We start from the raw sequence: 27,109 nt of genomic DNA, 5'->3' as shown, positions 1-27,109 counted from the left end.
CCTGGCGGTGCAAATTCCATGCTTCCAGTCGAGGGCGGGAGAATCTCGTCTTGGGAGGGGGAGGGGGCGGGGGGAGGGGAAGCAGCAAACTTTCCAGGGGACCCCTCAGCCATCCCTGTCTCTTCTTCCCAGACCCAGAAAGAAAGAGTGGAGAAGGCGGAAAGAAAGACACCCTGCTTTAGGAAAAATAGGGGAGTGGGAGGTGGGCCGCGGAGGGGCAGCCAGGCCTCAAAGTGAACCACCCCAAGCAGCTGCGGTGGCGGCGTGTGGTGGCAATACGCCCGGCAGCCCACTCCCCAAACCAGCTGTCCTAGTGGCGCCAAGACGGTGGGGGTGGGCTCTCCGCCGGGGGGTCAGGTCAACCAGCCAGCGCGGGTGGGGGCGGGGGAGGAGCGGACGCTAAGCGCGGCGCAGGCGCAGAGCGCGCCTCGGTTGTCAAACATGGCTGAAGTGCCGCCGCTGCCGCTACTGCTGCTGCAGGGAAAATGCTGAGCCCTCCCGGAGCGGGTGGGCGGCGGCGGCGAAGGCGGCAACGGGCACCCGCTTCCCCGGCGCGGCGGCGGCGGCCATGGCCCGGCTGGCCGACTACTTCATCGTAGTAGGCTACGACCACGAGAAGCCAGGTAAGGGTGTGGGACGGGCGCCGCCCCCGGGCCTCCCCGCCCCCGCCCCCCGGCTGCCGTCCAGTGGGCTCCTCGGGGCCGGGCGTCGCGGCCTGGAGGCGGGGAGGGCCGGGCTGGGCCCCGGCTGAGCGGCGCTCGGCGTCCGGCCTTCTTGGCCCCGCTGAGCCTCGCGGTGGGCGTGAGGGGCCGGCACGAGGGGAGGGGGAGGAGGAGATCGCGTCCTCCGGGCCCGGGGCGGCCCAGCTGGGGCGAGTCTGGGTGCCGCGACCCTCGCTCTGGAGGGGGCTGGGTACCAGGGGCAGCGCCCCGGTGCCGGCGGGATTGGGCCAGGACCGCAGGGCTGGTAGGGCGGGAGCCAACTGTGCTAAGTTCCTCGGGGATAAACTTCTGCCCAGCATCCTGAGTGAGTAGCGAGTGACGCAGGGGGCTGTCCTCTCCGAAAGGAAGTGCTGAGAGTCCTGTGCTCCCTCACCCCTGAGCTGGTGGGGGCCTGTCTGGTCACCGCGCCAGTGGACGCGTGGTACCGAGGAAGGGGAAAGGATCCTTAAACTTCTAAACATTTCTAGGAAATGCTCCTCGTTCTTTCAGAACAAATGTGACGGTTATTTCAGAATGAGTCTGAACGCTATTTTTTTTTTTTTGTTAACATCTTTGTTGGAGTATAATTGCTTTACAGTGTTGTGTTAGTTTCTGCTGTACAACAGAGTGAGTCAGCTATACGTATACATATATCCCCATATCCCCTCCCTCTTGAGCCTCCCTCCCACCCTCCCTATCCCACCCCTCTAGGTGGTCACAAAGCCCCGAGCTGATCTCCCTGTGCTACGCAGCAGCTTCCAACTAGCTAGCTATTTTACATTTGGTAATGTATGTTTGTTAATGCTACTCTCTCACTTCGTCCCAACTCCGCCCCCCCCCCAAGTCGTGAACACTGTCTTTTAGGTAAGGACCGTTAGCAGACCTCTGAAGGTGATCTTGTTTCACTTTAATGTGTGTTTTAATTCTTTTCATTCGTCACAAAATTTTCCTCATAAGGAACAATCTGGCAAATGCATTGCATTTTAATTTAATTGAGGGATTTCCACAACTGAAGAGAATTCAGGGTTTATGCACGTTTATTTTTGTATTTGTATTCTTTTGTATTACTGTATAGCTACACATAATGTAATAACTTGAGCTGGGGAAGCACGTCTATTTCAGGGTAATTCTGGTCGCACATTTGCAAGGAATTTTAGATCTCAGCTAGACAGTCCCTTCATTTTTCAGAGGAGATGCTGAGATTGTGTTTTGCTGATGGTTACAGCCATTTGTAGCATCAGAATACCATTGTTTTACCCACTATTGGTCTACTGCCCCTTTCACTATTCCTCTCCTGATAACTTCCTTTAGCGGGGACCTTTTATATTCTTTAGTCCTTCATCACTCTTGACCTGATTGAGGTTAACAAAAGAAGGGCTTGGGCTATATTTACAGTATTTTCTGGCTCCAAAATGTTATTTGTTATTTCCTAGTAATTTTGCATAATCTGTCTCTTTCTTATTACCAAGATTAACAATATGGAGAATCACAGTTTGTTTTTTGTTTTTAACATTGTTTCATTTTTAGCGACATTGGGGTTTTTTTCCCCCCTCACCTTTTTTTTTTTTTCCCCCTCACCTTTTAAAAAAACTTGAAACAATCACAAACTTGCAGAAAACTTGGAAGTATGGTACAAATAACTCTTTACTCCCTGAACCATTTGAGAGGAAGCTGCTGACCTGATGTCCTCCCTTATCACCCCAGAATGCTTTAGTGTGTATTTTCTACAAACAAGGTTATTCCCCTACATAATCACAGTACAATCATCAAAATCAGGAAATTAACACTGGCATAGCACTCCATCTAGTTCTCAGACTGGTTCACGTTTTGTTGATTATGCCATTAATCTCTTTACTGGCAAAAGGATCCGGTTCAGAATTATATATTGTATTTATTTGTCACAGGACCATCTCATCAGAGGTGAGGCAAGCTCTTGGATGGCTTTTGAGCTCAGCTGAGGAATCTTACTGATATTCAGGTGTTTGCTGCTTGCGTATTTATTCTCGATGGCGATGAATTTTGTTTTCATTTACTTTCAATACATTTTTGGCCATGTGCTGCATGACTTCTTCAATCTGAAACAATTCCTTCATCTTTTGATTTTCATAACCTTGACCCTAATGAAGATTATAGGGTCGTTATTTTGTAGAATACCTCTAATTTGGGATTATCTGTTCTCTTATGATTAGATACATACAGGTTATGTATTTGGGCAGGAATATCACAGAAGTGGTGCTCATTGCATCCTATCTGGTGTACAATTTCAGTTTGTCCTATTATTGGTGATTTTCACTTTGATTCCTTTGATTATAAGCAATGTCTGCTAGGGTTCTTCACTCTAAAGTTAATATTTAATAGTTAATTAATAAATGGTTTTTGTGAGGACTTCTTTGAAACTATGTGTCTTGTTCCTCATCAAACTTGTATTCCTTTATGCATTTATATCTGTGAATACGTGGTTTTCTGTTTTTTTTGCTGGTAATATTGTTACTGTTTATTTAGTTGTTCAAATTATTCCTCTTTTGGCCGACGAGAGCCCATTCAAGCTGGCTTCCGTGTCTTTATGACGTGTCCCCACCATTCTTTGAGCATGTTTTTACTTTTTGGTATAAGAAGATGTTCTGGGCTTATCTTGTACTGTCCCTCCTTTAGTCCTGGAATCAGCCATTTCTCTGGGGAGACCTGGATCCTTTTAATGGAGAATGGTATTTAGAAGCTAAGATCTCAGTGCTGTGTGTTTATTGCTGTTGTATTGTTACTGCTCTCAGGCTTTCTTAATGGACCGAGCCGGGGAATATATGTATGTGTACACACACACATATTTATGTCTATGTTTATTTGTTTATCCATATATATTGAAAACTGTGAGTTCCCACCAGTACCACTGATTTCACTTCAACACTCCAGGGTCCAGTCTAGTTTTTTCCTTTTTTATATTTGTAATATTCTTATCTGATAGTGAGAAATCTGGCTTCCATTATCCTTAATATATTTACTTCTTTGTTCAGTCTCCCTGTATTTAACCAATCTTTCATCTTTGCTACCACCCTCTCCTCTCCTGGATGCCTTCCTCTCTCTGCTGGGCTCAGATTCTTCATTCTTTCTCTCCCAGCCCCCTGTCCCTGTCAGGACCTAACAGCCCATACCAGGATGCCCCAATACAGGGACACCCTTTTCAACCTGCCCTGGCTTCGGCTCCCCATGTCAGCTTCCCCACTGTTTGTGGATATACTTCTCACTCCCCTTAGGTTCTGCTTCCATGTGGAGCACGACGTCGTCCTCATTCCGCACTCACCCAGTGCCTCATGCCAGGTTGCCCCTCTGCTTTGACAGCCTCCTTGCAGTGCTTGGACTCTGACTAAACTCATTTGGCCGTTCCTCCCCACATAGAGTACCTCCTTGGTTCACTTGGGCTCTGACAACCCTCACCCCACCCCAGGGCTATAATGACTACTCTCTATCCCACAGTAGGGAAAGGGAAGATTATTTTTTTAAGTTCCAAAATCCAGAAGCTTTTATAAATTGTAGAATCTTGATAGTGAGATGTATTCTTTTTTTTTTTAACTTGGGATAATTTTTCTTTTTATTTTTTACATCTTTATTGGAGTATAATTGCTTTACAATGGTGTGTTAGTTTCTGCTTTATAACAAAGTGAATCAGTTATACATATGTTCCCATATCTCTTCCCTCTTGTGTCTCCCTCCCTCCCTCCCACCCTCCCTAGGATAATTTTTCTTTAGTCATGTTTATTGAAGTATAATTTACATGCAATAAAATTCACCTTTTTAACTAAACAGTTCAATGAGTTTTGACGGATGTATACATAAGTGTAGCCACTACTGCAATCAAGATACAGATAGAGAACACTTCTCTCCTAAAAGCTCTTCTGTGCCCCTTTGCAGTCAATTCCCTCCCTAGCCTCTGGCAATCACTGATCTATTTTCTGTCCTTGCGTTTTTTGTCTTTTCTAGAATGTCTTATAAATGGAATTGTATAGTTTTTTATGTCTGGCTTTTTTCACTTAGAAAAATATGTTTGAGACTTATCCATCTTGTATGTATTGTCAATTCCTTTTTATTGCTGAATATAATACAATTTGTTTATCCGTTCACCAGTTGGTGGACTTTTGAGTTTCTCGTTTTGGGCTATTATGAACAAAGTTATTCTAAACATTTGCAGACAGATCTTTGACTGTTCATATGGTTTCATTTCTCTTGGGTAGATACTTAGGAGAAGAATTGCTGGATCATATGATCAGTGTCTGTTTAACTTTATGTGAAACCACCAAACTGTGTTCCAAACTGGCCATGCCATTTTGCATACTTACCAGCAATGTAAGAGAGTTCCAGTTAGTCTTTTAAATTTTATTTATTATTAAAAAAAATTTAAAAAAAAAAAATTTAACCATTCTAGTGGACATGTAGTGGTATCTTATTGTGGTTTCAATTTGAATTTTCCTGGTGGCTAATGATGTTGAGCACCTTTTCATGTGCCTATTGCATTGGAATATTTTTGTAAAGAGGCTGAGCAAATTTTTACCCTTTTTTATTGGAATGTTTGTTTGGCTTCTTTTTTTTTTTTTTTTTTTTTTTTTTGGGTACGCGGGCCTCTCACTGTTGTGGCCTCTCCCGTTGCGGAGCACAGGCTACGGACGCACAGGCTCAGCGGCCATGGCTCACGGGCCCAGCCGCTCCGCGGCATGTGGGATCTTCCCAGACCGGGGCACGAACCCGTGTCCCCTGCACCGGCAGGCGGACTCTCAACCACTGCGCCACCAGGGAAGCCCTGGCTTCTTTTTAAAATTTATATATAGTTGATTTACAATGTGTTAGTTTCTGCTATACAGCAAAGTGATTCAGTTATACATATATACTTTTTTTTTTTTTTGCTGTGCGCGGGCTTCTCACTGTTGTGGCCTCTCCCGTTGCGGAGCACAGGCTCTGGACACGCAGGCTCAGCCGCTCCGCGGCTTGTGGGATCTTCCCGGACCGGGGCACGAACCTGTGTCCCCTGCATCAGCAGGTAGACTCTCAACCACTGCGCCACCAGGGAAGCCCTATACTTTCTTTGTTTATATTCTTTTTCATTATGGTTTATCTCCCTGTACTATACAGTAGGACCTTGTTGTTTATCCATTCTATATGTAATAGTTTGCATTTGTTGGCTTCTTATTATTGAATTTTTAAGTTCTAGATACAAGTCTTTTTTTTTTAACATCTTTATTGGGGTATAATTGCTTTACAATGGTGTGTTAGTTTCTGCTTTATAACAAAGTGAATCAGTTACACGTATACATATGTTCCCATATGTCTTCCCTCTTGCGTCTGCCTCCCTCCCACCCTCCCTATCCCACCCCTCTAGGTGGTCACAAAGCACCGAGCTGATCTCCCTGTGCTATGCGGCTTCTTCCCACTAGCTATCTATTTTACGTTTGGTAGTGTATATATGTCTATGCCACTCTCTCGCTTTGTCACAGCTTACCCTTCCCCCTCCCCATATCCTCAAGTCCATCCTCTAGTAGGTCTGTGTCTTTATTCCTGTCTTACCCCTAGAGATACAAGTCTTTATCAGGTGTTTTGCAAATATTTTCTTCCAATCTGTGGCTTGCCCTTTCATTTTCTTAACAATAGCTTTTGAAAAGTAGGTGTTTTAATTTGAATCACTTTTTAGGCATTAGAATAGTTTTGTGTATCTTGAGTTGTATCCTTTGAATAGTCCTTTTTATGTAAAACACTCTGTAAAAATTTACTGGGAGAGGGCTTCCCTGGTGGCGCAGTTGTTAAGAGTCCGCCTGCCAGTGCAGGGGACACAGGTTCGAGCCCTGGTCCGGGAATATCCCACATGCCGCAGAGCAACTAAGCCCACGCGCCACAACTACTGAGCTTGTGCTCTAGAGCCCGTGAGCCACAACTACGGAAGTCTGCGCGCCTAGAGCCCATGCTCTGCAGCAAGAGAAGCCACCACGATGAGAAGCCCGTGCACTGCAACAAAGAGTAGTCCTTGCTCGCCGCAGCTAGAGGAAGCCCGGGCACAGCAATGAAGACCCCATATAGCCAAAAATAAATATATAAATAAATTTTAAAAAACCTTTAATTAAAAAAAAAAACTTACTGGGAGAAAATCCACCAAATCTATGTACTTGTTTGAATTGTAAGTAAAGGATAAACCTAATTGAGTCTGCAAACCTTTTTTATAAAGCTTTCTTCAGGAGTTAGTATGATTTTGTTACCTACATCTCTCTAAAAGCTAATCATACTATGATATGATACTGAAATGTTCTGTGTTTAATTCCAGAATGTTCCTGGAATTATTTGTTCAACATACTAAACTATTTTTGTTCCTAAAGTATCTTTTCAATTAATAATACTTTTTAGTTGATTTTTTTCATATTTCTATTTTAAAATTCAGTTGAAAGAAAAAAACCTTGTCTTTTGAAAAATTACTTTTACAAACTGAAAAAAAAAGTTAATACATGCTATTTGAATTATATGCAAAGAAGAGTGCTTGACACATAGTAGATGTTTAATAAAGATGTATTGAATGAATACCCAGTTGCTGCACATATGGAAAATACAAAAAACTATAAGGAAGGTGAGGGATGGGTGTAGTTATGAAAGGGTAACAGGAGGGATTTTGTGGTGGTAGAACTGTTTTGTATCTTGACTGGGTGGTGGATACATAAGCCTACATATGAACTGCATAGAACTAAATACACACAAACACAAATGAGTACAGTAAAACTGGGGGAATCTGAACAAGAAAGTATATTGTATTAATGTCAATATCCTAGTGTTGATATTGTTCTGTAATTTTGTAAGATGTTATCATTGAGGGAAACTGGGTACAGAGAAATGGGATTTCTGTATTCTTTCTTTCTTTAAATAATTAATTAATTTTATTTTTGGCTGCGGGTCTTCGTTGCTGCATGCGGGCTTTCCCTAGTTGTGGCAAGCAGGGGCTCCTCTTCATTGTGGTGTGCGGGCTTCTCATTGTGGTGGCTTCTCTTGTTGCGGAGCACCGGCTCTAGGCGTGCGGGCTTTAGTAGTTGTGGCTCGCAGGCTCTAGAGTGCAGGCTCAGTAGTTGTGGCACACGGGCTTAGTTGCTCCGTGGCATGTGGGATCGTCCTGGACCAGGGCTTGAACCTGTGTCCCCTGCATTGGCAGGTGGGTTCTTAACCACTGCGCCACCAGGGAAGCCCTGTATTATTTCTTATAGTTGTCTTAAAATAAAAGTTTAATTTAAAAAAAGCTATAAGGAAGATAAAAAGACACCCAGAGTAGCCTTTTTTTTCCTTGACATCGATGACATAGTGAAAGGTTATTCTATTAAATTCCAGAAAAACATAATCTTCAGTGGCAAAATTATTACATCTTGTGGGTATATTAATAATGGGTATTATAATGGGTATAATAATGACTTCATCATTTACTTTATTATTGGATATTTAACTTGTTTCCAATTTTGTGCTCTTCTGAATACTACAGTAAGTCCCCTGCATACGAACGAGTTCTGTTCTGAGAGCACGTTCATAAGTCCAATTTGTTTGTAAGTCAAACAAAGTTAGCCTAGGTACCCAACTAACACAATCAGCTATATAATACTGTACTGTAATAGGTTTATAATACTTTTCACACAAATAATACATAAAAAACAAACACAAAAAATAAAACTTTTTTTTTTTTTGCGGTATGCAGGCCTCTCACTGTTGTGGCCTCTCCCATTGCAGAGCACAGGCTCCGGACGCGCAGGCTCAGCGGCCATGGCTCACGGGCCCAGCTGCTCCGCGGCACGTGGGATCTTCCCGGACCGGGGCATGAACCCGTGTCCCCTGCATCGGCAGGCGGACTCTCAACCACTGCGCCACCAGGGAAGCCCATAAAACATTTTTAATCTTACAGTACAGTACCTTGAAAAGTACAGTAGTACAGTACAACAGCTGGCATACAGGGGCTGGCATCGAGTGAACAGGCAAGAGGAGTTACTGACTGGAGGAGGGAGAGGAGGTGGGAGATGGTAGAGCTGAAGGATCGTTAGCAATAGGAGATGGAGGACAAGCTGCAGTTTCACTCACGCCTGACGTTGATAGCACAGGTTCTGGTTCCTTGCTGGATTCAATTCTATCTACCCTCTTGAAAAAATGATCCAGTGATGTCTGGGTAGTAGCTCTTTTTCTCTCATCATAGATGACACGGCAGCACTGGATTGCATTCTGAACAGCTGCTGCAATCTTCATGTTCCGTTTTACGTTTGGGTCCTGTGCCTCAAAAACTAACAGTGCCTCCTCAAATAAAGAAAATCCCCTTGCCATTTCCTGTGTTTGTGAATCTCTTCAGTTCTTCACCTACTTCCTCTTTCCCTTGTCGCTCCACTATCTCAATTATTTTCACTTTTGTTTCCATCGTTACTGCTTGCCATTTCTTAGCAGTACCAGTTACATCACCGCTGCTTTTACCCTTTCTTCCGGACATCCTGGGCTTGAAATAAAGATACTGTACTACTGTATTCTATACAGTACTGTATAGTAAAGTACACAAACGCACAACCACTCGTAGAAGATGCACGCGCTTGACAATGTATGCCAGACACGTGAACTAACTTGCCTGATTGGACATGTGAACGCCTGTTCGTATCTTTGAAAGTTTGCAACTTGAAGGTTCATATGTAGGGGACTTACTGTACTGTCATGCTGAGGAGAACATAGCTTGAAAATCACTGATTTTTATGACAGTCTGATTTTGATAATTTGAAATTAAGAGTTTATTTTCCTGACTTTGCATATGTACTGTGGCACAATAATTAGCAAATTTCATTTGTTTCTAGTAGGTGAAGTTACTTAGCCAACTGTCTTTATTTTTCTTATAGTTTTTACTTTCTCGTACTTTGAGATTTGTGCAAGAAAAATTGTTAATGACCACATGGGTTAATTCCCTTATATGCCTTTACTTTTTGCTTTCTTTTGCTGCCCGTTAATACACTTAGAATTTAATTCATTTATTTAGATGGTATTTAACCTGGAATGAAGTATTATAATCATTTGAGGTTCTTGCATTCTTTCATATCAACCTGCTTAAGTATATTAGAGAAAGCATTTGAAATATTTTATTTAAGCAGTGTAAGTGAGATAAGGTAAAAGGTAAATTTATGTACAATACCTGAGGTGTCATGGTCTGAGACATTTAAAAAATTGATAATTGTTTATTATTGAACCATTGTAATTCATAGCCTGGATCCCCTCCCTTCCCCCATTCTGTATTGAAGTAGTTGGGATTTCTTGGTTGCTGTTTGTTGCCGGTTGTCAAGAACCATTTGGGATTCATTGATTTGACAAATATTTATTGCTTTCCAGGCATTGTGCTAATTGCTAGAACAAAAATAAATGAGTAAGGAGTAAGATTCTATCCCTAACTTAGTCATTAATGGAGACAGTCTTGAAATAAGTAGTGATAAATGAAGAAGGTGTGTCCACTTTGAGGGAGAGAGAAGGCTTCTTATGAAAGGTGATGTTTAAACCACGGTATGCAGGATGAATATGCATTTGCCAGGTAGAAAAAAAGGGTAGAGGAGGCTATGGGTAGAGGAGGCTATAGGCAGAGAGAAAAACATGTAAATGTGTGAAATGGATTGTTCCAGGAATGGAGAGAAGTATAGTGTAAATGGGAATTGAGGTAAGCTTTGGTGCTGGAGTAGGTTGGGGTCAGATTGTGAAAAGCTCTGTGTACTAGGCTATGGAATTTATAGCTTTCACTCTGTAGACCGTGGGGCCTGTTGAAAAGTGGGGATTCTTGAAAATCAAGAAACATCTTAGAAATGTGACTCAAATAGCAATGGACTGGAGGGAGAAAGAACAGTGTGAAAAAACTCAGGAGCTTTTACAGTGGGAATAGAAAGGAACGTATGGATTCTAGAGAAATTTTAAAGCTCATATTAGCAAAATTTAGTAGTGAGTGGATGTGAAGGGTAAAGGAGAAAGAGTAGTTGAGGGTAACAGTTTCTAGCTTGGGTAAGTGGGTGGGTGATGATGCTGTGAATGCAAATGGATAATTTAGGGGAAGAAATGAATTTGGATGAGGGAAAGTAATGCTGAGGTTAGTTTTGATATGTTGAATTAAATGTGCCTGCCTATAATCAAGGTAGAGATGTCATTTAAGTGTTCAGATATATGGATCAGGAGGTTAGGAGAGAAGTGAAGATTAGAGATATAGTTTGGCAATTACCAGTAACCAGCTGATTGTCAGAAATAAAGAAAAAAATGAGATTGTTTAGGGAATGTGTATAGAGTGAAAAGAGGAGTGGCCTAAGAATTGAACCCAGGGAAAATTCGATATTTAAGAGGTAGATAGAGAAGTAGCAGCCAGGAAACTGGATGGGAGTGGTTAGAGGTATTGCAAGAGAACCAAGATAGAGTGGTATCATGGAAACACTGAGTGTGGAGAATTTTGAGGATGAGGAAATGATGAATAAATGTGAAATACTCTGAAGATGTCATGTATAATGAGGACTAAAAATAATATCTTTGTCTGGGCTGCTGTAACAAATTATCATAGACTAAGGGGCTTAAACAACAAACATTTATTTCTTACAGTTCTGGAGGCTGGGAAATCCAAGATCAAGGCACAGGCAGGTTCGGATTCAGGGTCTCGTGAGAGCTCGCTTCCTGGCTCATAGATGGCCATATCCTCCCTTGGTAGAAGAGGCAAGGAAGCTCTCTGGGATCTCTTTGATAAGGGCACTAATCCCATTAATGAGAACTCTGTCCTCATGACCTAGTCACCTCCAAATACCATCACTTTGGTCCCACCTCCAAATGCTATCATATTGGGGATTAGGTTTCAACATATGTATTTTGTAAGGGGGTGGGGACACAGACATTCTATGTCTATGACAGATAGACTCATAGACTTGATAATTAGGATGGTGACTTTAGAACATTATAGTTGTAGGGGCCGAAGCTAGTTTGATAAACGCACATCCCAAGTCATATGCTATATAAACCTTATATAGTCCAATTTATTCCATTTCTTTTTATAAGTTCACTATGACCTGCAACCCATGGCTTGTGGAGAGAGTCAGAGGTGACTTCAAAATTCCAACCTTGAAGGTCTGGGATACTTGTGAATCCATGACTTAAATAAGAAGATTGAAAATGTTTTTCTTTTAAGATTACTTATTTGTCTTTGTTGGCTTGGAAGAGAATGGGTTTTACTTTATAGTTATCCAAATGAAGCCTTCAGAAGATGGACAGGCAGGGGCTGAACACAAAGACTTGAGAGTCATTAGTGTAGATAGAGCTGTGACACTGTGTGAGTGCCCTCAGAAAGTAGATGTAGAGACAGAATAGAGGACCAAGGACTGATCTTTGGGGAATGCTCTTGCTAAGAGGATGGAAAATAAAAAGAAGCATAGAAGAAAGAGAGAGTTTGAGAGGGACATTTAATTTTCCCCAATAGTTCTTCTTCTTCTTGATGTTGATAGAACCCCTGATTTTTTGGCTAGTCATGTAGCCATACAGGAGAGATTGTTTTCAAGTTACTAACGGATAGAGACATGTGAATAAGTTCTGGCCAGTTGGATGTAAGTGGAAACGATGCATGCAGTATTCCAAAAAGTATTCTTAAAGGATGAGGGTACATTTTTCTAGCTTTTTTCTTTCCTGAGACTGGCATGCTGATATAAAGACTGGGGAGCTCTAGCAACCATCTTGGACCATGTAGGTAAGGACCCACATCCTAGGGATGTCAGAGCAAAAAGCTGGAAAGAACCTGGGTCCCTAATGACTTATAGTGGAATTGTCATAGCTGCCTCTGGATTTTTTTTTTTTACATGCAAGACTATAACCTTGTATATTTAAACCACTATAAATTAGAGTTTTCTGTTGCATATAGCTAATCTTAATCTAGGCACAGAGGTGGAGGAGATTGGTATCCAGAGTCAAAGAAAGTGAGGGAATGTTTCTCAGCATCAGGGGTGGCAGATAGAGGTCAGTGAGATGTGAAATTAGTGAAGATCTTTGTGTTTCATAAAATTTTAGAGTTGTAAGTTAACTGTACAGATCATATGATTCAATCCAATTTATGGATGAGGAACCAATGTGCCCATGCCCCCTCACCCCTTCCCTGCATGTTTTTTTTTTTTGCTGTACTGGGCCCTCTCACTGTTGTGGCCTCTCCCATTGCGGAGCACAGGCTCTGGACGCGCAGGCTCAGCAGCCATGGCTCACGGGCCCAGCCACTCCGTGGCATGTGGGATCTTCCCGGACCGGGGCACGAACCCGTGTCCCCTGCATCGGCAGGCAGACTCTCAACCACTGCGCCATGAGGGAAGCCCCCCTGCATGGTTTTACCTATGAACGGTTACATAGCTGTTGAGTGGTAAATCCTGGACTATAAGTTTCCTGATGCCTGTACTCCAGTACACCATGCTGTCCTTTGAGAATTTATATCAAGGATAGTCTTACCCCAGAATTGTTTCAGCTGGAATGTTGTGTTGTAAAACAAATAGTAAACTTTAAACAGGAGAAAGGATAGGAAGTGGAGGCAGCAAGCAGATTAAGACCCTTTGTTTGAGTCACCTGAATTTTGAGAGGTAAGAATATCTGTTGGAAAACTTGGACTGCCTTCTCTTCAGGATAAAAAGACTTTATTTTTTTGTATCCCAGAGTTGTCTGTGATTAGTGCTTGATAAGACGTGTTTAAATTGAATTGCAAGAAATAGCGTGGTCCATTGAGAGTTTAAAAAAATGTATAGGACAGATTTGAGCATACATGAAGGCAGAAATAAGAGTGGAAATCAACAGAACGAGAGCAATTTATGCTGGAGAGGGTGGGGATAGGTATGGGAAGAAAGTTCCTTAGGACTTGAACTCTCAAGCACATGTATATAGGATACAAATACATATATATATATATATATATATCAATCAGTGAGCTCTGAATACTCCTCTCTAAAAAGAGTATGCTCTTTGGAAAATAATATTGCCATTTCATTAGTCTTGGAGATATTCTATAATGGTGTCCGTCAGAATATTTCACTGATCAGCTGTGGGGACTTTGTGGGAGGTGACAAGTCACATAGACATATTATAGAACCAGAGATCTACAGGTAAAATTAGCATGAATGGACAGGGTACTATTGGGAAAAGATAATGGTAAAGTGTGCTAAGAGAGAGGTTTCAGGGTAAGCTTTAAATTTTAGATACAAGTATCTAAAAAACGAATTCCTAAGAAACCTAACCTCTCAAAATAACTTAAAAAATAAAAAACTCCAAGTGTTTTTATTATTTTTTTTAATTTTTTTTTTTGCGGTACGCGGGCCTTTCGCTGTTGTGGCTTCTCCCGCTGCGGAGCACAGGCTCCGGACGCGCAGGCTCAGCAGCCATGGCACACGGGCCTAGCTGCTCCGCGGCATGTGGGATCTTCCCGGACTGGGGCACGAACCCGTGTCCCCAGCATCGGCAGGCGGACTCTCAACCTCTGCGCCACCAGGGAAGCCCTGTTTTTATTTTTTTTTAAATTATTTATTTACTTATTTATTGGCTGTGTTGGGTCTTCATTGCTGCGTGTGGGCTTTCTCTAATTGTGAAGAGTGGCGGCTACTCTTCGTTGCGGTGTGTGGGCTTCTCAGGACGCAGGCTCGGTAGTTGTGGCACACGGGCTTAGTTGCTCCGCGGCATGTGGGATCTTCCTGGACCAGGGATCAAATCCACATCCCCTGCATTGGCAGGCAGATTCTTAACCACTGTGCCACCAGGGAAGTCCCTCAAAATAACTTTTTGAGCAGCAATTTTATTTCCCAGTTGTAGGTTAATTTATATATTGTAGGTTGTGCCCAATATGATGATAATCTTCATTAAAATTATTATAACAGTGAAGCCATTGACTAAATCATTGTATTGTTAGACTAGTATTCCTTTTTTTAAAAAATCAATTTATTTATTTATGGCTGCCTTGGGTCTTCATTGCTGCCCGTGGGCTTTCTCTAGTTGTGGTGAGCAGGGGCTACTCTTCTTTGCGGTGCGCGGGCTTCTCATTGCAGTGGCTTCTCTTGTTGAGGAGCACAGGCTCTAGGCGCCTGGGCTTCAGTAGTTGTGGCCCGTGGGCTCAGTAGTTGTGGCTCGTGGGCTCTGGAGCGCAGGCTCAGTAGTTGTGGCACACGGGCTTAATTGCTCCGCGGCATGTGGGATCTCCCTGGACCAGGGCTCGAACCCGTGTCCCCTGCATTGGCAGGCGGATTCTTAACCACTGCGTCACCAGGGAAGTCCCCCCACTAGTATTTCTTAATTTTAAAAAAAAAATTATTTTTATTTATTTATTTTTGGCTGCGTTGGGTCTTTTTTGCTGCGTGTGGGCTTCCTCTAGTTGTGGCGATCAGGGTCTACTCTTCGTTGAGGTGTGCGTGCTTCTCTTTGTGGTGGCTTCTCTTGTTGTGGAGCATGGGCTCTAGATGCACAGGCTTCAGTAGTTGTGGCACACGGACTCAGTAGTTGTGGCTCGTGGGCTCAGAGGCAGGCTCAGTAGTTGTTGTGCATGGGCTTAGATGCTCTGTGGCATGTGTGATTTTCCCGGACCAGGGCTCGAACCCGTGTCCCCTGCATTGGCAGGCAGATTCTTAACTGTGCCACCAGGGAAGTCCCATTCCACTAGTATTCTTAATTTTAAAGATTTGTTATTGTCAAAGCTGAGATCATTAAATATCACAAGATTTAATGTCCTGTTTTTAATTATTGCTGACTTTGAGTAATGATTTGGGTTATGCAGTTGTTTATAAAGTAAATGCTATTCATTTAAAGTTCTCATTTCTGTAAGCTACATTGAAGGAAAATATAACTTTTATAACTTCATAATTATTTTACTTTCCCTTATACATATCAATGTCTTCATTGTAGAATTTTTCAGAAAAAATTTTTTGGTTATATCTGTAAGTTTTCCCTTGTTTACTGAACAAAATGAATGAAAAATATTTTGCCTGTGGAAATATTTCATAAATTCCTGCTTAAATGTAAATGGTTTTCAAACAGGCTAGATTTTTAAAACTGTATGTACAGTTCTACAGATACTGATTTTTCTGGAGTATAGAACAAAAAGATTAAGAAAGGAAAAAAGCTTGTGTTTTAAGGGAGCATTAACACTATTATAGGGAAGTACCAGAGAAATAGTCCTCATTCTCTAAAATGTCTTAATGACAGTACGATTTATTGTGTAATAGCTACAGGTTAGTGCTCCAACACCGTGTTAGTTTCCTAGGGCTGCCATAACAAATTATCACAAGCTTGGTGTCTTAAAAAAACAGACATTAAAAAAAAAATACCCATTTATTCTCTCACAGTTCTGGAGGCTAGAAGTCTGAAATCTAGGTGCTGGAAGGGCAGTGTCCCATGAAGACTAGAGAAGAATTCTTCCTTGCTTCTTCCAGCTTCTGGTGGTCCTAGGCTTGCTTTATTTGTGGCAGCATAACTCTGATCTCTGCCTCATCTTCACATGGCCTTCTTTCCTGTGTCTCTGTGTCCAAATATCCTTTCTCTTATAAAGACACTAGTCATTGGATTTAGGGCCCACCTTATTTATTTATTTATTTATTTTTTAACATCTTATTGGGGTATAATTGCTTTACAATGGTGTGTTAGTTTCTGCTTTATAACAAAGTAAATCAGCTATACATATACATATGTTCCCATATGTCTTCCCTCTTGCGTCTCCCTCCCTCCCACTCTCCCCATCCCACCCTTCCAGGCTGTCACAAAGCACCGAGCTAATATCCCTGTGCCTTGCGGCTACTTCCCCCCAGCTATCTACCTTACTACGTTTGTTAGTGTGTATATGTCCATGACTCTCTCTCGCCCTGTCAAAACTCACCCCTCCCCCTCCCCATACCCTCAAGTCCGTTCTCCAGTAGGTCTGCGTCTTTATTCCTATCTTACCCCTAGGTTCTTCATGACACTTTTTTCCCTTAAATTCCATATATATGTGTTAGCATACGGTATTTGTCTTTTTCTTTCTGACTTACTTCACTCTGTATGACAGACTCTAGGTCTATCCATCTCATTACAAATAGCTCAATTTCATTTCTTTTTAAGGCTGAGTAATATTCCATTGTGTATATGTGCCACATCTTCTTTATCCATTCATCCGATGATGGGCGCTTAGGTTGTTTCCATGTCCTGGCTATTGTAAATAGAGCTGCAATGAACATTTTGGTACATGACTCTTTTTGAATTTTGGTTTTCTCAGGGTATATGCCCAGTAGTGGGATTGCTGGGTCATATGGTAATTCTATTTGTAGTTTCTTAAGGAACCTCCATACTGTTCTCCACAGTGGCTGAACCAATTCACATTCCCACCAGCAGTAGGGCCCACCTTAAATCCAGGATGATTTCATCTCGAGATCCTTAACTAATTAATACTGCAAAGACCATATATCCAAATAAAGTCACATTCTGGGGTTCTGGTGGATGTGAATTTTGTGGGATACTATTCAGCCAACTACAAACACAGTGGTTCACGCAAGTTTTGTAATGGTAGGTGTTCATAAATATTAGGAAACTTATCTGGACAGAATGCTAAATCTAAAGACTTAATTTTTGGAAAATAATTTTGTGATAGAGTATACATTCAAAGGCCAAATGTATTTTAAGAAAATCATTCCCACAACATTACAAGTTAAAACATTTTAATGACTGAGGGGTTATGATGATCAACATCCAGCTGGGTGCCCGGGACCTTCTGAATGTATGGCAGGGGCAGGCGAAGAGAGGCTTGCTGCATCTGGGACCTGAACTACATTTGTGGTCTCCTTGGCAACATGCTCTATCTAATGGAATTAAACAGAAATACTTGAGTCTCCCACTTGAAAAAAAAAAAAAAAAAAACCACAAAAAAAAAACAACCCAGCATTTGCTCTAAATACTTGGGTGAATAACATGCTACAAAAAATTCAGAGTTTCTTGGAATATATATTATATACATATTTATATAGCTTTGCACATAGCTTTTAGAATGGTTTAGATTTATATATGTTCTTTGTTCTAACTTTTACTAGTGCTATTCTCTCCGTACTATTATGTTAGTAAAGTCTACAGATAACTTTCTTTGGCTGTGTCACATAGCTTACATTTATTTCTTTAGGCATTTGCTTCACATGCAGAGACTTATCTTCATTTTATCCGTTTAAAAAAATTAGAGTGTTTCCACATACATTATCTCAATAACTCTTCTTGGTAACACAGTGAGTTACCCTGTGGAGTCCATCAAAGTTAAATAATTAGCCCACTTTCACACAGATCATAAATGGAATTTGAACTTGATTTTCTGACTTTACATCAATTTTTTTTTTAAATAAAGAGTCTAAATCAAAACTTTTATTTATAAATACATTGTAGGGACTGGGGGTGAAGAAGAGTGAGGGAGAGGAATAGGGAAGGGATTTTTAGGTGAGGGGACAGTAGTGCAAAGGCACTGAAGTGATAAACCATGAATAGGTCTTTGATTTGGCTGAAATATGGGGACCAGAAGAGGAGAACTGATAAATAATAGTATCAGAACCTGAGAAGGAGTGCTGATAGGTAATAAATGAAGATTATATTAGAGTAGCTAAGACAGTTTTTTTTTTTCCCCCCAGCTATTTTTGAGGCTTGTCACTTTTCATTGCATTGTTTTCTTGTCCTTCTGCACTTAATCTCTGGAGTTGAAATTCTTGATATTTTGGAAAACAAAATTTAAAAACCTGTTGCACAAGAAGGTTTAAAAATGTTTCCATAGAACTTTGGCAGTCAGGAAGATAAACTTGCTTTTGAAAATATTTTTCTGTTGCAAAGTGTGGTTGCTATTTTTTGGTATAACAGGTAAGTCTGGACTCCTAATTGCAATGAGAAACATTTTCCCCTTAACTTATCAGCAGTGTCCTTCGTGGAAAGTTAAGTGTTAAACTATGCAAAGTGATCACTGTAAAAGATCATTAGCTATAATCTCAGAAAAAAATTGCTTCTTTTCAAGCTTCTTAAATTTAATGCTTTATTTGATTATAACTATGACCAAAAGTTGAAGAGGATTTTCAAGTTTTGAAAGCTAAACATGTTGTAATCTATAGTATTATGAATACCACATAAGTTCAGAGACAACAGTGAAATATCATATTGTTTTACATGCTCTTCTAAGAAGAGTGTGTGCTTGCTGTAAGAAGACACTTAGTGGACCTTCACAGGTACATATAAGTAACAATAGATTCTACAGAATTTTATTTTATGTTAAAATATTATTTTGGAATAGTGAATTGTTAAAGTGTTATACGTTCCCCAAGAAGCAATTTTTGTTTTACTCCTTCTAGCATATTGATGTTTTGTTTTGTTTTGTTTAAGATTCTTTTGCAGCCTTGGAACTGAGGAGGATTGGGAAACCTGTTTTTTTATGAAAGACTGTTCAGCCATAGAATAAAAGTTAAGGAAAAGTCACATAAGTGAAAGTAATTTTGGTCTGTAAGGTGTATATTTGGACTTAGAAATTAAGAGCATGAAATTAAAACTGTTTAAAGCATCCCACAAATAACTTAAAATATTTTAGTTTTACATCGCATAAGTAGGATATCACAGAGAGATGGGTGTCATACCTACCAAGTTGTCCCAGAGAATTAGGTTCCTTAGGAGTAAAATATTTTTTTCTGGTCTTGGAATCAGGGTTATGACACTAAATTCTTTTAAAGTAATGTTGTGCTTTCACAATTGCTTTCACAATTCTTTCATAAGCACAAATGGGGTAACACAATTGCTTGCTTTTATAGGAAGCAGGTTAATTGCCTTTGATTTCAGACTGGTGGTTTGGTTTCCTTTCTCTACAGTCTGTGCACCCTGTTTTACTCACATCTTGACTTTACCTACTTGTTAGACATACTTTCTGACCTTCTGATCTTTTCTGCTTGGCTTTTGAATTACTCTTCTGTCCAGGTGATTGGAAACTCTGCTCATCTATTTTTCTACCCAGTTTTGACTCATACTGTCATGGTTTGGTGGTATATTCCTGCTTTGACCTGTCTATTGCTAATCTGTTTTATATTTTACTTATTTTAGTAACCTACTTGTTACAAATATTTCAAACAGTACAGAAAGTTGCTGACTCTTGACCATAGTACCTATCTCTTCAGACCTTGTCGCAGTTAATTTGGCAGCTAATTTGGTTCTGTGTACTTATACAGAAACTTTCTAGTTCTCTTAATAAAGTGAAAACTCCGGTCTTCCAAGGTTGGCAATGGAAGGAAAGCCATCACATGGGAAGAGTTGGTTTGACCTCAGAGCCCCAATAGAGCCCCAGTTCTTCCATGTCTCAAGTGTTCTCATGGAACACCACTATTTTCTTCACATTCTGCCTCAAATGACTCCCTCTCCACCCAGTCATTTCCCCTTTGTTTGCTAAGACACAGCTTAAACAAGGCTGGATTATTGAAAAAAGAGTTTTCTAAAGGCTAAAAACAAAACAAAAGGGTAACAGAACCAGAGAGTAACTTTTAAGTCAGTAATCTGGTTTGCGAAGTGTAGTTTACTCCTTTTCCATCTGTGGTCTCCTAAAGGGAAAACAGTCCTGCCTACTTTCTGGCCTCCTTTCATGTGATGGAGGTCATCTTTCCTATTAACATGTCTCCTTAAGTCTAGGCCCTAGGTGGGGGCCAAGCAGTCCATTCCTGCCAGGTTTATATAGGGTCCACTTTCCTGGTCCTAGTTTTCTATCCCAAGGATCTGTCTCTGGACTGGGATTCAGGAGATATTCCATTCCTTACCCATTGGCCTATAGCACCAACTGGTCTGCTGTATTAGAATTCAGTGCAAGAAAAGGAGATATACAGAAACAGAAGTGTGGGAATAGGACATCTTTGTGTTTGTACCTGTTTTCCATCCATGGTCCCAGCATTGAAAAAACTTTGATGTTGCCTAGAAATATGGTCATAACATTCATGATTCAAATCAAAGCACAGCTAAACAAGCATCATATTTTCTGTTACTTTTAAAAGAAAAATAAGTTTTGTAGAACTATGTGTTCATATTTATTTTTAATTGATGATTTGTAATCTTTCCTGTTTGATTTTAATCTGAACAAATAATGATACCATTTTTATTACTCAGTAAGCATGAATGTTAGTTGAAGCAGTTTTTAAAAGACAATACCTTAAGTCCAAAAACATCTAGATTCTGGACTGATTTAATTTGTACAGTTAATTTAATGATTTCTGAAAGCTGTCCCTATTGTTTTCTTTTTCTTCTCTAGTATAATGGAACTGTTTTCTTCTACTATTGATTAAACAGAATAATTAGTTACCAAAGCATCTAATTAAGAAAAACCAAACAAAACAGTATAACTCGTCTTTTCTTCTATGTACGTATTACATAGAGACTTACAAGGGATTGTTTATTTTTAATGGATAATTTAAAAGAAATAGTATGGTGAAATCACCATGTTTGCCAAGAGTTATTTGTACTTGTGGGTCATGAGGTTTGAAACTATTGAAGAAATTGTTGAAAGACTTAAGGAAATAATGTGAGTAGCTGATAATTGGCAAATCGATAAGCCTCAGCTATAGTGAACTACTTGACATTCTCCTAAGGAATCAAGATTGTTCTTGACTTTGCAGTTGCTAGGTCTTTATTGTTATCTGTCTTTGTCTTTTCAATTATAGCCATCCTAGTGGGTGTGAAGTGGTATATTGCTGATATTTTAATTTAAGATATATTTCCAGAGATTTTTGTGTGCATCCATATGCATCTATATCTATCATTAGTTTTATTTTAATTCTTATAAAACAAGTTCATAACATCTGTTCATTTATGCAGTATGTGTTTTTAAAATTTAACTGTATATTAGTGGCAGCTTTCCATATTCTAAAATATATGTGTGTGTGTATATATAAATATATAGTAGCGTTAATTTTTTTTTTTTTTTTTTTGCGGTACGTGGGCCTCTTGCTGCTGTGGCCTCTCCCGTTGCGGAGCACAGGCTCCGGACACGCAGGCTCAGCGGCCATGGCTCACGGGCCCAGCCGCTCCGCGGCATGTGGGATCTTCCCGGACCGGGGCACGAACCCGTGTCCCCTGCATCGGCAGGCGGACTCTCAACCACTGCGCCACCAGGGAAGCCCAGTAGCGTTAATTTTTATTAACTAAAGTGTTTTTATCATTTTAACATATAATTTAATGTACATGTAATTATAAATGTGATGAATTCGTCTAGCTGAATCTTTGCATTCATCTTTAATTTATTGTGATAAGTAGTTAAAGAGAGAGGCAGTAAAGTTAAGTAGTTAAAAGCATGGGATGGAGTCAGATGATCTGGGTTTGATTCCTGGTTTTGCCTCTTACTAGTTCTGACTTTAGACAAATTATTTAATTTTTCTGTGTCTGAGTTTCTGTATCTATAAATTGGGATGATGATAAATAGTAGTATCTACCTCACAGAGTTGTTGTGAAGATTAAATGAGTTTATTCTTGTCATTTATTTATGTTTGGTACAGAATAATTGTATAAATTTTAATTCCTTGAAGTGCAATTGCTGGTCAAAGGATATGTACATTTATATGGACATATGTTAATTTTCTGCCTAGCATACCTTCCTTTGGGAATCATGTTATATTCCCTGTGGTTCCAGGGAAAGTGTTCTTGTTACTCCCACCCTGTACCTTAAGCTGGGCCATTTAGAGTCATTCATGGGTCTTCTCTTTTGGAAGGAAAAGAAAAGTCTCTTTTTTTCTACTGGGATGACTAAGGTAGGATAATGTAACTAAGTTGGGGCTGTCAATGTATGTTTTCTCTACAGTGTATAGAGAGTATGTCTGAATATTGAAGAGAGGCAAAGGTAGCCAAAAACTGAGGAGACAAAACTTTTGGCAACATCATTTAAATTTCTGGTTCCAGCCATTCCTGAAAGCCAAAAGAACATTTTTAAAAGTAGTTTTGAGGTATATTGCTCAGTTGTCTTCCAGAAAGATTACATCAGTTTATACTCCCATTTCCTTCAGGGGAATTTTTTTAAAAAATTAATTAATTTATTTGTTACTGGCTTGTGGGATCTTAGTTCCCCTGACCAGGGATTGAACCTGGGCCCTCAGCAGTGAAAGTGCGGAGTCCTAACCACTGGACTGCCAGAGAATTCCCTTCCTTCAGGGGAATTTTAATTAGAAAAAAATAATTCACTCAACAAAAGTTATTGCTTAAGCAGCAACAGAGGAAACTGCATAGTTTCATGAAGGCGAGAATGCTAAGGGACAGGATCAGGGAGATCACACCTTACACGTAATTCAAATTCTGTCTCTGAAACATTACAAAGTATTACTTGTCTTTGGCCTTTATTATAACCTAAAAATATTTAAAACCAGGAATCTGAGTTTTTGAGATTCCAAGTTCTTGCCTGATTTACTCAGACTGAAAGAGTTCCTTGAGGGCTTGGTGCAAATAAATTCCAGTATTCTATGAGTAGAAAAGTCTTTGAAACTGGAAAAAAGTCTTTTCAGCAGACATACTTTTATTATTTTAGTAGACTACTTTATCTAATGGGAGCTGAACACTTATTTACTATTTATTTATCGGGTGGACAGATTTGTAGGGCTTTCTTTTTCAGTGATTTCCCAAATAGATTGAGTTAGGAGAAAGAATTTGTATCTTCCTTGGAAAAGCCCATTTCCACGGATGAGACCATTCTGTAGATGACTTCTTTTCCCTTGAGTGGTTGTAGCTCTTTGTGTGTACTTGATTAATTTAAAAAATCAATTAGTGCCATGATTTGAAGAAAAGTTAATTTGTTCGGAAATTTGACATCTCAAGTTATTTTTTTCCATCAAACAAATATTCAATTGTTATAGTTTATTTAAATATAAGATTTGAAAACTTGAAATTGAAGATTCTTATTTAAAGAAAGTAACTAGTTTTGGGACAAGTTTTTAAGTAAAAAAAAAAATCTGTTTACAGTTAATGACATCTGCTTGTAGGTCAAAATATGTCTTTTTTTTTCCAGCTTAATCTGAGTCTAGTTACATTTAGAGAGAGACATCAAGTGTCAGAACAAACTTGCAGTGGAAAGTAGTAGTTGGGACTGGAGTGAATTTTACAAATGCTTTATATAATTATCCCACATGGTTGTATGGAATTTGAAAAGAATGTTACTTGTTTTTCTTTTGAGACAGATATTTTACCAAATAATTTTAGCCTGAGTAAACCAAAATCCACACAGGATTAGATTAATAAAACTCATTTTTTGGTTTTTTTTTTTTAAGGAGGAAAGAAATGAGAGGGGACAACAATAAAGATTCATTTGGGATAGTAAATAACTGAAGGTTTTTGAAATTACAAGTTAGAGCGTTTAGGGAAAAGATGGACTTGACTCTTCTCTTTAAAAGAAAAGTTAGTAGCCTTTTATAAGTGGAGTACCAAGTGGCTTCCTTTTAGCTGTTCAGCCAAGTGTCTGTTGAGTGATTGGAGAGCAGGTGAGGGATGTTGGCTTTGTTCTCAAGGAATTTATTTAATTTGCTAGGCTTGATCAATCTCATTAGCAGAGAAATGGAAAATTCTTCTTTTAAAAGGCTGACATCTACACCAGTATGAAATGTAATGACCAAGTAGTTTTGGACAGGTATATGGCATCAAGAAGATACTAGTAGGGGTATGTAGGTAGGCACTAGAAGGTGGAACTGCTTACAGGGGAAAAAAAAAAAAATCCACCTAGATGTCTCATAGGAACTGGAAATTCAACATGTTCAAGTAAACATGTTCCTTTTCCAGACCTTTTCCTCTTGATCATTTGGCCAAGTCAGAAACTTGTCACACTTTTCCCTTTCTTCCTCACTTTTACTTCACAGTGTTTTATTTTTCTTCTTAAATTTTTCTCACATTTCTCATTTTTTTGGTCTGTTCCCACAGTTAATGCCATCGTTCAGACCCTCCTTTCAGTTAAATTCTTCTCCAGCTAGTTCCATATTGCTACTAGAGTAATTTTTTTCAAAAAAATGTTTATGTCACTCTGTGTTTAACCTTTCAGTAGTTTGCCAGTGGCTTCAAATTTATACCCAGGATGCCTCAAGGTATCTAAGCAGTGGCAGAGGAAATCTGCATTACCTGTACAATGCAGTCACGGTGTCTTACATGACAGGGATGTTTCTTCTCTACCATGGTGAGTGGCATTTCCTAGTCGTTTACAGCCTCAGCGCTCTGTCGTTGGCTGAAAGGTCTCTGATTGTCCAAATAGTGTCCTTTCCTGCTCTGTACCTTTGCAGTGAGGCTCTGCATGCGACAGTATAACTCATTGGTTGGTCACAATTGAGCATAAATTTCATTCATTCATTCATTCGCACCGGGTCTTAGTTGTGGCATGTGGGATCTTCGTTACGGGAGGCTCGGTCTTTTTCTAGTTGCAGCATGTGAGATCTTTAGTTATGGCATGCGAACTCTTAGTTGTGGCATGTGGGATCTAGTTCCCTGACCAGGGATCAAACCTGGGCCCCCTACACTGGGAGCATGGAGTCTTAGCCCCTGGACCACCAGGGAAGTCCTGAACAGAAATTTTTGGGTCAGACAACCTGAGTTTGAATTTCTGCTTAATCATCTGCTGGAGTGTGACTGGACAAATCATGCAACTTACCACTGAGCTCAGTTTATCCTCTGTAAACTTGGGTTAATAGTAATAGTAGTACCTGATTCATAAGATTGTTAGGATTAAATGAGCCTATAAGGAGGATCTTCTGCCTAGAAGAAACAGCATTCAAAAATGGCACCTAGGGCTTCCCTGGTGGCGCAGTGGTTGAGAGTCCGCCTGCCGATGCAGGGGACACAGGTTCGTGCCCCGGTCTGGGAGGATCCCACATGCCGCGGAGCGGCTGGGCCCGTGAGCCGTGGCCGCTGAGCCTGCGCGTCCAGAGCCTGTGCTCCGCAACGGGAGAGGCCACAACAGTGAGAGGCCCGCGTATTGCAAAAAAAAAAAAAAAAAAAAAGGCACCTGTTATTTTTGCATGTATGTATATATGTTCTTAATACACATATATAACATTTAGGCATGTATCACAAAATTTCAGTGGGGTATGGTTTTTTATTGAGTTCCCTGAATGTTTTCATATTAATTAGCAGGAGATACAGAAATTTTAACATATTTTAAAAAGAGATACCTTGTGTTGATTATTTTGCTGATTTCTATACTTGACTGTGAACTCTTTTAAGACAGGGACTGTATCCTGTTCATTTTTAAAAAATTGAAGTATAGTTGATTTACAGTAATTGTGTTAGTTTCACGTATACAGCAAAGTGATTGATATATATATATACTTTTTTCAGATTATTTTCCACTATAGGTTATTATATTAAATATTGTTCCCTGTGTTATACAGTAAATCCTTATTCCTTATCTATTTTGTGTATAGTAGTGTGTATCTGCTAATCCTGTACTCCTAATTTATCTCTCCCCCTCCCTTCCCTTTTGGCAACTATAAGTTTGTTTTCTATGTCTTTGGGTTTGTTTCTGTTTTGTATATAGATTCATTCGTATTACTTTTAGGATTCCACATATAAGGGGTATCATATAATATTTGTCTTTTCTGTCTGACTTCAGTTAGTACGATATTCTCTAGGTCCATCTGTGTTGATACAAATGGCAGTATTTCATACTTCTTAAAAATGGCTGAGTAATATTCCATTGTGTGTGTGTATATATATGTGTGTGTGGTGTGTGTGTGTGTGTGTGTATATGTATATAAATATACATATATATATATACACCACGTATTTTTAAAATAAATTTATTTATTTTACATTCATAGTTTGTTCGAGAAGTTCCTGCATTTCTCCTGATAATATTAGTTAACATTTCTGCAGTTCTGTTTTTTATTTATTTATTTATGGCTGTATTGGGTCTTCGTTTCTGTGCGAGGGCTTTCTCTTGTTGCGGCAAGTAAGGGCCACTCATCATCGCGGTGCGCGGGCCTCTCACTATCGCGGCTTCTCTTGTTGCGGAGCACAGGCTCCAGACACGCAGGCTCAGTAACTGGGGCTCACGGGCCTAGTTGCTCCGCGGCATGTGGGATCTTCCCAGACCAGGGCTCGAACCTGTGTCCCCCGCATTGGCAGGCAGATTCTCAACCACTGCGCCACCAGGGAAGCCCCATTTCTGCAGTTTGAATCAATCATAGTTATCATTAATGTTTTAAGAGTACAGTAATCATTCTCTTGGTTATTCATACATGGCAGTGAGGGCAACACCTTTAAACAGAAAGTAAATTGTAGTTTCTTCCAGAGTTATAACAATTGAGATGAATTTAGAAAAACTTGTTTGAGTATTTGCTATATCTGATACTTGCAGCTTCATGTTTTTTCTTTTGGGGACAAAAATGTGGAATTATTAAAATTACTATAAAATATGTGTAATGTATATGCTTATTTCCTTTTGCTCATACCTAAATGTT

At 40.0% G+C, this 27,109-nt stretch overlaps 1 protein-coding gene across 4 annotated transcripts in view; it reads left to right on the top strand.

Moving 5' to 3' along the window:
• The first annotated feature begins 407 nt into the window (after positions 1-407).
• Positions 408-27,109, top strand: part of SBF2 (SET binding factor 2) — a 465,356-nt gene continuing 438,654 nt past the window's right edge. For 2 of the 4 annotated variants that reach the window (XM_032640038.1, XM_032640037.1), the window contains exon 1: positions 428-623. In XM_032640038.1, coding sequence (XP_032495929.1) covers positions 569-623 — 55 coding nt within the window. In that variant the 5' untranslated portion in view covers positions 428-568. Of the gene's footprint in view, positions 624-27,109 lie in introns of all 4 variants that reach the window. The other 2 variants (XM_032640039.1, XM_032640040.1) reach the window with 2 other exon arrangements.

The sequence above is a fragment of the Phocoena sinus genome, chromosome 8 (assembly GCF_008692025.1).
Source record: "Phocoena sinus isolate mPhoSin1 chromosome 8, mPhoSin1.pri, whole genome shotgun sequence".
Taxonomy (NCBI): Eukaryota; Metazoa; Chordata; class Mammalia; order Artiodactyla; family Phocoenidae; genus Phocoena; species Phocoena sinus.
This window is presented reverse-complemented; position numbering and strand designations above follow the sequence as displayed.